General features: G+C 41.1%; 1 protein-coding gene across 4 annotated transcripts in view; it reads right to left on the bottom strand.

Moving 5' to 3' along the window:
- Positions 1–14,008, bottom strand: part of FGF13 (fibroblast growth factor 13) — a 267,134-nt gene that overhangs the window by 148,648 nt on the left and 104,478 nt on the right. Inside the window, exon 1 of one of the 4 annotated variants that reach the window (XM_029997147.1) lies at positions 8,571–8,616. The exons of the other annotated variants lie outside the window; for them this stretch is intronic. Coding sequence (XP_029853007.1) covers positions 8,571–8,601 — 31 coding nt within the window. The 5' untranslated portion in view covers positions 8,602–8,616. Of the gene's footprint in view, positions 1–8,570; positions 8,617–14,008 lie in introns of those variants that run through there. 4 annotated transcript variants of the gene reach the window in all.

Below are 14,008 nucleotides of genomic sequence, written 5' to 3'. Positions count from 1 at the left end.
CCCCGAGGAGCACTGCCACCACCTTCTCCCCATCTCCAGCCCCACTCCATGGGCTGCACCCCTGGAAACACAGCCTGGCAGCAAGCGAGGCAGAACAAGCCTTGTACCCACGTGCTCCTTCCTTAAATTGGTTTGCAGTTCTCTCACATCCAAGTAAAATTAAAAAGTGTAAACTTCTACTGCTGTCCTTGGCACTCTTGACATCTGTGTAGTTTTTTATTTGGTTTTGATCCTTTCACTCTTCTTCTCTGCATCTGACACAGGACCTGTCAGAAAGGACGTAAGTGGGAGAAAGCACTTGACAGAAGATGAATGAAAACAGTCAAAGTAAACTTTTTCTACAGAAAACGAAAGTTTCCAACCCAAGATTCCTCCTCTTTTCGAATTCTAATTTTTTAATTGAAGTCTTTCCAAGAAAACAGACACTACCCAGAAAGCATTTGCTTAGCTGCAAACCTAAGGTGCTCTGGTGCAGAACAAGACACAGAAAAAGAGAGAGCAAAAGAGGGGAAACATTTTTTAAACAGCTGTGAATCTGTTTCAGCTCCCTGCAAAATCACTAGAAATCTTTCCATCTAATATAACAGGCCTGGCCTGTGCTCCTACAGTGCAAACCAACTTGTGTCCTTCTGATTCGTTGAAATGCCCATTTCTTTCACCTGGGTAATTTGCTGCCACTGCAGGACTGCTACTTCTCCCTCCCTCTCTCTTCTACATGTTATCAAGTAACACAGCTCATATAAGGGCAGATATGATAGTCCATCAGGATGTAAAGAGGTTGTTATGAAAACTTATGCTACAGTGATCAACTGTTCTTTCTGGCCCTACAAGAGATTGCTTCGTATGCAGCAATAGTGTATTACAGGGGAAATATCTTTGCTAACATTCAAGGGTGGAAAGGATGGAATAACCCAGGAAGGCTCTTTGGGTTGGGATGTTCACATTGCTCCTGGAGTTAATGAGAAGCTTGTGTTACAGTTTATATCCAAGTTGAATCTTTAATACAACATATCAGCTAACAAACATGAGACCAAAGACCTTGAGATGAAAAGAGAAATCTGCATGTTTCCTCTCTTCTAATATTAATGACATGATTGAACTTACAAACTTGACTTAACCTGAATACTCTTGAGATGTCAAATTTATACCAGAGCCCCAAACAGACAAGTATACTTCCAAATAAAAAACTGTGTGTAAAAGTTCACATATACACATTGGTATGCATATATCCACACATACCTCAATCTCTGCATTAGCCTTATACATCTTTCTGGTGCCTTTCCTTTGGTGCTGTGTCATCTAGTCTATCACCTTCACATGCTCCGTTTCAAAACCTATACAATTTCTCACATTTCCTATCCTTCTCTTCCAGGAGAAGCGAAAGAGAGATCTCAAATATAATTTCAGCTAGCAACAATCCCAATATCAATGGTGCTGCCCTGAAAGTCTGTAGATAGAGATCTGAATCTGATTCTCCAGCTTCTACAGCATTCCTTTCCATAAGATCATTAAACTGCAGGCTCAAAGTTACACAGTTGAAATCATGTCCTTTTGCAAAAAAAAGTGTAAATTCCAAACAAACAAATTGTGATTCATTATCTGTCATTTTCAGTCAATATATCATGTCTAGCAAATATTGATTTACATGTAAGATTACAGACTTTGCAGATGTATTTTCCAACAAAGGTATTCAGTAATAGCAATGATAACCAAGAACTGATAGGCAATTTTTCCAGTATACACAAATTCATCTTTGCTAATTTGAACCTAAATGACTCAGAAGTTTCATGATTCATTTTCGCATGTAAAATTGCAGGTGTTGATTTGTTTTTTTGGTCACATTATTCTTCCCCCCTCCCCACTGCCTTGTCCTTTGATTATTAAACTCTTTGATGTTATCTCACGCTTTCATATTACTTGCTTTATGAATTTGGTAGAAATGCAGATTTCCCTTCTCCATCTTTGCATGTATCTTTTAGTTTTGATTCTATTGCAAAGTATTTTCTCATCTGTTAAAGTCTTCCAATACATCCTCTTGCGTGATATCTGCAAATCCAAACCTGACATCCTACTTTGCAAAACAATTTCAGAATGATTTTCCAAAGCAGTCAGGCAGTACCTCACATGCCCTCATGCAAAGGAACAATCTTACCACCAGCTGCTCTGCACATGCCTTGCCTCGGAGGTTTCTCTTCACAGCCTTTATTATAACCTCAGCTCTCACATGCATTGTGGTACCAATATACTAGCTACCACCATGTAAAAGTGTTTTTTACTCAGCTGGGTAAGACGTGGTCCTAAAGGTTTTGCATAAGTGAATTTGTGACTCGGTATGAAGTGGCTCTGTTTGTACTCTGCAACTGCAGACTGGATTTCTGCTTTCTTTGGAACTGGGCGCTACAACCTCATCTGCTGCAGCACTGCCTTGGTTTCCCCACTAAAATCTGTAGACTGATTTGAAGCCACTCTGCTTGGCAGTAAATTAAATTGCGCCCCCCCCCCCCCCCCCCCCCCCCTTTGTTGTTTGTTTTAATTAAGCAACAATTTTCTACTAACCTTCTCAGTTTTGAGTCTCTGATATTCATTATGATCTCATTTCAAATTAGGGACCCCACATGCCCTCCAAAATCACATCTGATTCAGAAGTATCAAAGCATCTGTTAATGATTGAAAAGTTTCTTCTTTAATTTCTTTTTTTAATTGATGCTTTTAAACACTCCAGTCACATCAGCAGTGACTCTGTTCTTTAAATCTTGATGTATAGTCAGATAATGGCTTGGTTTTCCCACTAACCATAGGTTCTTAAACAATTCTAATGCCTCAGGGTCAGTACTAGTAACAAAAATACCTTTTGCTCACTGTCATTCTCAGGATCTCCATTCAGCTTCAAAAAGGGGGTTACCACGCACCCTCCAGTTAACCTCCACAAATTGTTCAGTTTGCACTGCATTCTCAGAACTACTAATGCATTTTGTCATTTTGCATCTTTTCTCCTATTCCCCTATTGCAAGTTATCATTCTCTATTTCTAGTATCACACAGTATTTTTAATAACAGCCAGTGAAAACTCTATGCCATTACATATAATCAAGAGGAAACTATCCTAGGTAAGCCAAAAATGAAATAATCGAGAAAGGACAGTTCTCTATATTGACTCTTCACACCACAATTAAACAAAAACAAAAAAATGCACTAAACTGAACATAAAAAAAAAAAAATTTAAGAGCTTCCCATGTTGAATGGTCACAAGTTTTGCCTTGACTGGGCAAAAGATGAACCCTGTGCTACCTGACACTTGATCAACTCAAAATAAGGCTGTTGTGATGGAAGGTGACTATCCCAACCTTGCACCATACCACACCGAGATAAAGTCCGACCACCTTAAAGCTTCTGCTTTGGTAAGTTGCTACGTGTGAGATAAAACCATGCTTTTTTCCCTTGAGGGCAGACTGGCTTCAGCCTGGCAGTCCTGCGCAGGCACCACAGGCACGGCTCCTGACACACAGAGGAGGGATAGGATGCCTGACATGACCACAGGCAGGGTTGCCTTCATTCAGGTTTAGCTCACTGCCATTACAATTAAGAGAGACACTGTTGATCCAAAATGGCCACCTGCAGTTATACGTGCAGAGTCGGCACCCTAACCGTTGGGATTATTTTAATACCTATCTGTTGCTATCTGGTTGTTTTATTAATAGAAAGGATTGCATGCAGTCTGAGGCAAATTTAAATTCAAATTCTGCTATTTCATGTCATTGTACAATATGGCAGGCTGTTGTTTGATTTAGTTTCAAGTAAAGCAGGCTAACAAACTTCCTTCCAAGCCATTAATTCAGAAATGTAATAAGGCTAACACAACTGCACTGACTCATTAAAGCAATTTGATGTAAGCTGCACTCATTAGAGCAGCTACCATCTATATTCCTATGACTGCAGCCTTGTTTTCAGACACCATCAGAGATGACCTGCTGTGCCAAATGCCTCTTCTGTCTCAGGAAAACTTCAGAGAAATAGCAAAATGGAAAACCTTGATTTGCTCAGGCCTTAAAATCCACTCAAACACAAGAATATTATAACATTTTGAGTCTCTCTTTTCATCCAGAAAAAGGTTATTTCAGTAGATAGAAGGGAACTTCTACAACAATACAGAGACAGTACTGTGAAGATACTCATGCAGGACATAAGTTTACAGATAAAACTGATAAACTCCCTCCTATATTTGGTGGAAAAGATGGTTTAAGAGTACAGGAAAGAAAATATAGAAAAGACAAATTATGAGTGCACCACAGTTGAAATAATAAGACCAACCTGTGATCTTGGTGTGCAGCCCAGGCTATCGGTCAGTATAAAAACCAGCTGTGGAGAGAGGGCTGTTGCCCAGAGGTAGGGAGAAAAATCTTTCTGTGCTTAATAAAATAGAAAGGACACCAATCAAGGAAGCATTTAGCCTTTAAGCAGGGACCTTTACAGGTGTTCCAGTCATCAAGTTTGGAATAATTAAGCCTGGCCCTTGCAGTAGATCAACCCATTTCAATAGCTGGAGGTGAAGCAGAAAAATCCTTGAGCAAGACTAATTCTGAGTCCTCAATCAGAGAAATTAAATAGCTTAACACAAAGCAGCTTGTATTCTCTCAGCATACTTAAAAAAAAAAAAAAAAAAAAGGCATTAAGTTATTCACCTAACAAAAGGGAAAGAGAAGTTCAGCCGACTTTTGACCCTCTACTACATAGGAAAATCAACTGCCTAAGAACAAACAAAAAAACCCCAAACTATGTGCACATCTGCTGTTTCCTAAAGAAAAACTTGTTTGTTGAAACTCAGGTTCACACTCAACATTTAATAACGTTGTAACTCCGCTGACAACATTGCAGGCTTGCAGCAGGCTGGTGCCCTCATTACATACCTCCCTATAAATTAACTCAGAGTTCCCATTAGATGAAAAAGTTTGTTAAGCAGATTTTATTTATTTATTTATTTTAATCCCAAGCCACTACATCTCATGTAACTAAGCCACCAATGCTGGGAGAAGCACCTGGCATGTCCACAGAGGAATTTGGGACTAGAACCAGGACCTTTCTGCCCCCCAAACACATGCCTCTCACTTGAACTAAAGGTAACTCACTTTAGCTAAAAGTGAGCAACATATCCAATATCCTCCCTGTGGGCTGGCCAATCTCTGTCTTTTACAGAAAGGCTGTACCTCAGGCTCATCTTTGCTTTCCTTCACTACCCAAGAGAGATCCTTCCATGTATTCATAGAAAGTGATTGGGTTTCAAAGGGATTGCTCAGAGATAACTAAGGAGAATTTCACCCAGTATCTTTATTTCTGAAAACACTTTTAACGTTCTTTCTCAGTTCTTATTTAGAAGGCCTCCTGAGTAACTTGCTAAATAATTAATCTCTCTTTCTTATTTTGCTATCATAATGTGAATAGTTAATATGTTCCTTAGTAACTACTATATTACAAGAGAGTAAAGTGATGCAGCGGCATTTTAGAGAGTATTTACACACTTCCACAGAGCCACCTGCACAGGCGGTCTGAGCTCACATCCCTTTTACCATCATCACACTGACAAATTCTTTAAAGTTTCACATCCCCTTCGCAAAGGATCCCAAAACACGTAGTCTAATGCTGTCAGACATTTTGTGAAACCTTTCGGTTTTCTTTTCACTAGGCTTGTTACCATGCATCCTCTAGTCGTGTCTTGCCAGCCTTGCCTCCCCATGCTGCTGCACACAGAAGATGGACCGTGCCTCCTCCCACCTTGTCATGGACCACTATGCCAAAGCCACGAGCTTTTCTGTGACAGCAGATGGTGGAAGACTACTGTATCTTTGCTCCTCCCATATTATAACACTATCTTTATAACCTTGATGCCTATTGTTGTAATGGAACAGGTTTAATAAAATTCAGATAAACTGTCCCAAAAGAGCCTTTGAGATGGAAAGATGGCATTTCACGTAGGAGCGGTGGTACCGTTTCAGAACAAGGGTCAGCCCAGCCCAGTGCTCCAGCATCAGCGGCAGGCTGACACCTGGGAACGGGGACCAGCAGCCTGGTACAACACTGCCCTTTGATATATCCCCACCACAAGCTATTTTCAACTGGGGGATGCCTGGGTAGCTCCCAGTGGATGTATCTCCCAAGCGCTTCAAATAGTCTCCTACTTGAGCCCAAATTCTCCGTAACAGGCACATAAACGACATGGGTGGACTGACAATTATTCAGCGCTTTCCGAGATCATAATCTCTCCTCATTCACCTGTGATTTCTCTGGCTCTTGGAGGTTTTCTGCAGCTTTTCTCCCTCATCAATCCTCTTCCCAGCACATGCCAGTCCAAAGGTTTTTTCAACTTGCCACATTTTGAACAAGTTTTTCTGATGCTTTGGGGTCTTCAGGTGAACATCGGAAGGAACCAAGCTGGGTTCCAAGCACAAGGAAATTCTCAAGCAGAAAAATCCTCAGCTACTTTTGAGAGCTTTCTATCCTTGAGCTCAGCACAGACAGCACTACAGATCAGAAGGAGCAAAGGCCCCAAAGCTTCACAAGCATCTCCAGATAATATTCTCAAAATTACTCCTTACAATTAAGCTGCATTGTCCGGGAGACTAGCAAATGTTTGCTGTAATACTGCACCAGACGCAAATTCACAGCACCAGATATAAGCTCTAAAACAATGTAGCTTATGTTCTTTTCAAAATCCACCTTCCCTTTAATAAATACTCTGTTATCAAGGTGATTAGTTTTTTCTTTAAACTTTTTTTTTTTAAAGAAGTTCCTCTTATTTGCTGCTAAATTTCAGTTTTCATTTCTGAAGATTTGCCTGTTCATGCCTATTAAAGTTGTGACCACATCTTGGTTCCACCTTCCTTCAACTTTCTCTCTGGCCAAGAAAATCCATATAATTTAGGTTAGTTAATGTTTTCTGCTTTGTTTCTGTATATACAGAGTTGCTAGGCATTAAAACATGGAAAGAAAGAAATCAAGAGAAGGGCAGTGAAGATATACTATTGTACATTATCTTAGTAAACCTTTGGCCTTATTCCAGTGAAACACATGAAGAAACCCCCCAGTCTCTGCAGTAATTTGGAAATGAGCAAGCAGAATAAGTCAGGGGTATTTTAGCACTCCAGGCTTTGAATTTGACCAATGAGTTACCTCTAGCAATGTCTGAGGAGCCCCAAAGAAGTACGCATTTAACCATGCACCGTGGTGATGGCTACAACCTGCTTGCTGTGCCCTTAGTTTTCCAGGAGTGCTACTGCAGGAATCAGCCTGATGGAGAGAATGTGCATTTTCCATCACTGCTATTTTTTGTCTCGTGCGTCTGTCCGATTTCATCTTCAGGGAAGTGAAATAAACCTGTAACAGCAGGTCCCAAACATCTCAGCTCCCCAATGGATGTTCCTTCCCTCTCCCCGATGCCACTGAACTCTACCTTCAAAACTCAAATGTGGAAAAAGTTCATTTCTTAACTGAAACAATTTAAAGGGACAATTGCCTCTTCCCACCTTCCTCTCTCCATTTTTAACACTCTTAATTTCAATACCATCACTTGCCATAGCATTTAGAAAGTATCAGCATAATTAAGTATAAGGCTAAAATTCATGATGGTGAAGAACTGATAGCAGTTAGGATGTTTTTATAAAAATAAGTTAGAGACAAGCCAATCAGTCTCCAAACTACTGCACAGAAAAACATTCAATTCCTGACTCTGAGAGGAATTTTCCCCGCCTACACCATCCCTGAGGGTTAAGGAAACTCTTGGAAAAATGGAACAGAGTGTTCAAAACACCAGCAGACCACGTGCAATACAACTATGCCTTCAAAATCATCAGCAGGCCACTGAGCCTGCACATTAAAAGCCAGGATCTATTTAAATATTGTCATTTTAAAGTGGATATATCTTCATTTTGTCGGAAGGGCACTTAAAACAACACGGCAACATTATGTTTCTAGCTGTAGGAACATATTCCAATCTGCTTTACTGAAAAGTGAGATTGAAGAAATTACCATTGCTCTGAATCACACGTTACTGATGGAGTGCCATTAGACCCAGAAGAGGTTGATTACAGTGTTACATTCATTAGAACAGTAAGGAAACACATTTTGTTTAAACCAAGGCTTCTCTTCAACAGAGAAGTACTAAAAGCAAAAGAATAAACCTATTTATGATATGTTTAAAAAGTTAAATAAAGGCCTACAATTATCATTTTTTTAATGGCCTCCGTATCAAGTTACTGTTTCAAAGCAATAGACCTGCTAAAGGACTTACAGAAGGAATATCTTAATATTACAGCACACCATTATGGGGTGCACAGAAAAGGGCTGAGGTGACCCTCAGGCAAGGACTGGTGCTAGCACATCCCTTGTGGTAGTTCAGCATTAAGGAAATAACCGGGGTGTCAGGAAGAACCGCAGGCAGTGCTCTGCAGGCACAAGCCAAAGGAAAACAGGATCACAGAGGACAAAGCGAACAGCCTGGCAGAACAGCCGAATCACCCTGGTCTCAGGGGTTTCCACTCCCCAGTGTAGAAAGAGGAGAACAAAAGGCACCACATCTCCTACCTTGGCCTATGGACTTCCACCTTCTCTCCATTAATCACTCCTGGGCAGACTCAGTCCATGGGAAAAAAATATTATCCAAGACAAACTCACAATCCAAATCACATGTCCATCTCACTTTAACAAAAATAAATGCTCAGGAACACATTCAAGCAGCAACTGGAAAACTCTGGAGTGGGAAAACCCAAGAAACGTGAATACGCTTAAGTCAGGCAGGCCCAATTCTCATGCTCTTCTGTCCTGCAGGTGTCCGGGCACCAGCATGTATTACAGGGTGCAGGACTGCACCCTGCAATGGTGCATGTGAGCTCAGTACGTGCAGATGGGAGAGGAACCCCAGCAGGGTGTGATGGAGAACTGCCCAGGCTGCGTTAGCTCCCTGCATGAATACAAGGATACAAACATCCTTCTGGGAATTAGCACTTACATTTTGTCTGTGGGGTTTTTTTCAGTCTGCTCTAGGCAACATATTTGTAGTTCGCTGGGCACAGACTTCCTAATAATCATTATTGTTCCTGGTAATTTTTAATGAGTTGATGTAAGGTGATTTCACTTCCTTCCCTCTTAAAAAGAATTTGTGAAAAATATCTGTACAGAAGTAAAAGCCTCATAAACGGAGGAGCCACATGCCCATGATTAGAATTAAAGGAGCCATCTGTTTCTTTACAGTCATGCACATCTCAGACAAAAAGTACACACACGACATATGTCATTACTTCCACTTTCCTAATAGAAAATATTTGTCATGATTCCCTCGCACAGGAGCACAGAAAGCTCCACTACCAGCTTGCAATGCTACAGGAACCCCTCCTACTAAAGCTCTACAAGCAGCGTATTCAGCTTTTTTCTCTTCCTCTTCCTCAGCCAACCCAGCATAGTTTTTCATGCCTCTGTGAATCCTTTGCAAACATATTTTCTGCAAGATCTACAGCCGGGGATCAGCTTGCTGAATTCTACCATCACCAGGAACTGCACTGTTGAGCTTCATACTTATAGTTGTGTCTTACCATTTGAAAGTCAATTTAGGAAATGAAGCTGTTCATTGGGTGATATATTTTTATGTCAATGTACTGTAGCTTGCAATTTTTTCCCTTCACCTACTTCCAAATTGCTCTGACAAAAGCAGACTGATGGAAATACACCAGACATACCTAGACATACTCCTCAGCATCAGCTTTCAGGCAGTTACAGACAATTAGTGCAAAAATTCCCTCTTTCCCTCACCAGCAGAAGTAAGCAGCAGCATCGTGCTCTCTCTCCTTTGCTCTTCACCACACACATGCAGCCAGCTGGAGATCATACTTCAGGGTAACACAGCTACACGAACAGCACACGGCTACGCTCTCACTCGCACCGTATTACACTAAAGTGACAGACTAAGATGCATATTTATAAAGCATTCAGAAGCGTCATCTGGGGTCGCGTACATCCCCAGAGTGGTCTCCTGGAGCAAAACCACCTCTCCTGGGCCAGGTTTTGGAAATAAGATATGGTAGGCACCACAGCTGCTATTTCATGTTCCTCTCCTGCTGGAAACGTTAACACTGCACAGCCGCTTTTATCGTGAGGCTCCGTGTACACCACAGCTTTTGGGTGCATCCCACCTCAACTTAAAAGGCTTGCTCAATTAAATGTCTCTCACTGCTCCCAGAAGCTTTTCAGCTTTACAGCGTGTTCAATTAGCATCTAATCAAAAGAAAAGCAGGATCTGTAGGACAATTGAAATAATCAGTATTTCTTTAATCTAACCAACCACTAAAGCCCTGACATCTTGCTATGAAGTTACAAATTTACACACACTACCCACCAAAGCAGCTCCTGCCAAAGGCAAAATCAGCCCAGCCTCTGTAGGAGTCAAAACTGCCCCAGTGATGCTGCCGTGCAATGTGAGCAGGGATGCCCAGGAGAATCCATCAGGAGGCCACCATCGCACTGACACACATCTGGCATTAGTTCTGTTCTCTTCAGCTACCTCAGCCCTGCCAGACCAGCCTATCCCTAAACTATAAAAAAACCAGACCAATGACAAATGTTCTCAAAACAACCTCCTGAGAAGACATGAAATTCTTCCATCTAAAACATCTCCTCCTCTTTCCCTGCCTTGCCACAGTTCAAACACTGAAGACTTCAAGACTGCCTACTGTGCCACTGAGGCATTGTGAATGTATTTCTTCATAAAAATCAAAGAGTAGCTTAATTTAAGTTTGTCTGACCTGGGATGTTACCCTTGCTCTCATTTATGGAGAACCTTTAAATAGGAACAGCAAAAAAGTAAAAAATAAAAAGTTGTCTGGTTCCTCAGCTTTTTTCTCTGCAGGCACGAATGCTTTTGATACAAGCTATTTATCAGAGGCTAGGAGAAAACTTCTGAAACTAAAACACTGGCAGCTCTGCAGTTATGCAAAGGGAATATTTCCCTCACCCATTGTGCTCTCCCATGCAGAGCATCATTTCTGTGCGTAGACACGCATTTCATTATTCGCAATACTCTGTGACCCTGAGAAGTTCTGTAAATTCTCCGTGTCAGTTCAGTAAAAAACACTGCCTTCCTCGTGTCTATCTATATTCAGTTTCTGTGACATCTTCTTGCATTATTACGCTGGATTGCCCATCCATGGCAATCATTCCTTTGTTTTGATCATCTGTAGAATGCATAATGACGATAGATGTTAAGATGAAAATATAAAACAAAGCACTTTAACCTTAATTCAAATATTGAATAAGTTAATTAAAGTCCTGTACAAAAATACTTTAAAAAAGAAAAGCGTCTATGTTTTTATTAGCCTTCTAAATGGAAACTTTTAACACAAGATTTGCACTGGAGCTACCATCAAAAAACAGATTTGTGTTTCAGAGGCACAAAGTTAGGACACACCTCATGATTCCCACCCTCTTCCATTCCACAAATACATTCCTAAATAGCTATGTACACTAACACCTTATTTAAAAAATAACCGAGTTAAGCCCCTGCTGAAGAGCAGAGCAAAGTGTAATCCAGATTTATTGACATTTCAGCTGTCCTTATGCAATTTTCACATGTCATTCTGCCTTCTAATAATTACAGTCTATACATACATATTAGAAAAAAAGCAAATTAATGAGGCAAGAGCGGCTGGGTAGAAACACACAACACTTGGACAAAAAAGGAACAAAGAATCAGCAAAGTATGTAATAGAAAATATTTTCCAGATTTTAAGCATATCTACTCACACATAGATTGCTTTTGCTTAGCTTCCCTTTCACGACTTGTCTGTAATGTGGATTGCACTTTGTGCCAGCACAAAAGCCCATCAGAGCAAACTCTGTGCGTGCACCGATGCAGCAGCAGTGCAATGCTGTGTTTGGCGATGCTCTCCACTGCTAATTCTCTAGTTGAGTAGCTGCGCTCTTTGCAGGTAAATGAGAACAGAGGGTTGCAGACTTAGTTGTACCAAAATGCTTTCCCGTCCACTGCATGCTCCCTGTGTTGGCTCCAGCTGGCATGCTCTACTCTGCAGACCAGGTCCCACACCTTTTAAGTCTAGCCCCTGAGCTTCCAGGCACCTATGGAGCCTCACCTATCTCTAAATCACACCACCTAAATCACACCACTGAAAGAGTCAAGTCAATTTTCTCTCTGGCTTAGAAACATACTGCCAATTAAACAATGGAACAATTGGGAGTGCTAAATCCAGACATAAAGGTTATTTGTTTGAGTAAAGATTTTTAAAATTATACTATTAGGAATTACATGTGATATGGAACTAATTTTCAAGCTATCTTGGATTTCTGCATGAAGGACAATGTATAAACCAAAGCGCGAGAGCGAGCATAAGAAAACGCAAACCTCCGAGATGGGTGCTGTCCTGCTCCAGCCCTCCTTGTAATTGGCCTATTTCAGGAGGAAATCAGTTTACTAAATTTCCAGCTAATACCCAAGTCATCAAATGTCCGCAGAACAAAACCGAGCATCAGCACCAGTAGCACTGCTATCCTCCTCAGCAGTGGTAGCCCAGAAGCCATTTAACCTGGGTGAGCCAGGAAGACAGCAACAAACCTTCTACCCCTGGAGGTGGTTCCCCCAGAGCAGGGGGAAATAATTTTTGGTAGAAAACTCGCGGCTGACAAGGCTCCCTAGGGCGGACACGCTCACTGGCACGGACACAGGCGATAGCTCAGTGGCGTCACTGCTGTCAACCTCACCCAAAACAGCCAGCAGCACCCAGGGCTGAACCCGGCAGGGCTGCGCAGCCGGCGTTCTTCCTGGGTGTGCAGGACAAACCTTCTCCAGCACCCACTAGCAACATTAAGGTTTTTCCTGGTGATTGATTCTGCTCCATTTTTATGTTCTCCCTGACAAAGCCGTTTTACTAGCCAGAAGCTATCCACATCTTGTGCTAATTAATGCTACATATTAATTTATTTCTATTTATTAAACCTCTTCTAGCAACAGTAGAGGTTATTTTAAGACTTGGAAGTAAAAAAGCAATCATTCAGTCGTAGAGGAGAGTGTCAGTAAACTGAGATCAGCTAAGGAAACCAGAAATATGTCAGGAAAGCTCTTTCTGGATCCTTCGACTGCTTCTTGACTAACAAAGCCTGGCCAAGATGAAGCACCAGCACACATACGTGGAGGTAACTGTCACTTGCTACTTACGCAAGTTTTGAAATGCTCTTTTAATGCTCTCTCTTTACAGTGGAAAGAAATCACCCAACAAGCATAGTTTTTCATCATAAACCTGAAGGACCTACAACATAAAAGCCTACCAGCTCAGACCTGCTAAATCATCCAACCTGACTGCAGCTACTGTACAGGGAAGAGGGGATAACGAGCACGTCAGACTATTTTATGCGGTGCACAGATTGTTCTCTATTAGGTTACCTGGAGGACATAACAAACCAGAGAACTGCAACTTGACAGAAAATGTATACAATTAAAACTTAAAACTCCAGAGGGATGGATAGGAGATGCTTGACTAGGAGACATACTTCACTGCTATGTGGTGCAGCTCTTGGCTCTGTTTCAGCTTGAGGGAAATGCTTAAGCATGGGCGTCTGTTTATTTTAAAGATGTCAAACCATCAACCAATTTTATAAAACAGAAAGCATTCTGAATAGAAAGTACTTCAGAATAACCAACATGCTACAAAATTCTTTTTGTATAATTAAAAAGTTCTTTATAAATGTATCCTCCCTATTTGCATGTCTAATCTGGTTTCAGCTCTTTACCAAGTTTATTCTAAAGTGGTGTTTCCAAGGAGAATTAAAAAAGCTAAAAGATGCACAACAAGTTTTGGCAGTATAAAAACTTTTATGCAAAACTGACCTGATTCTGGAAAAAGTGAAATGTGAACACAGCGTGATATAATTGCATGGATTTGTTATTACACAGTCATTCTAACGACATCTGCTTCTTTCTTTGCCTCGCTGACTTGCACAGTATAAAAAGCAGACTGCTGGTC

The sequence above is a fragment of the Aquila chrysaetos genome, chromosome 21 (assembly GCF_900496995.4).
Source record: "Aquila chrysaetos chrysaetos chromosome 21, bAquChr1.4, whole genome shotgun sequence".
Taxonomy (NCBI): domain Eukaryota; kingdom Metazoa; phylum Chordata; class Aves; order Accipitriformes; family Accipitridae; genus Aquila; species Aquila chrysaetos.
This window is presented reverse-complemented; position numbering and strand designations above follow the sequence as displayed.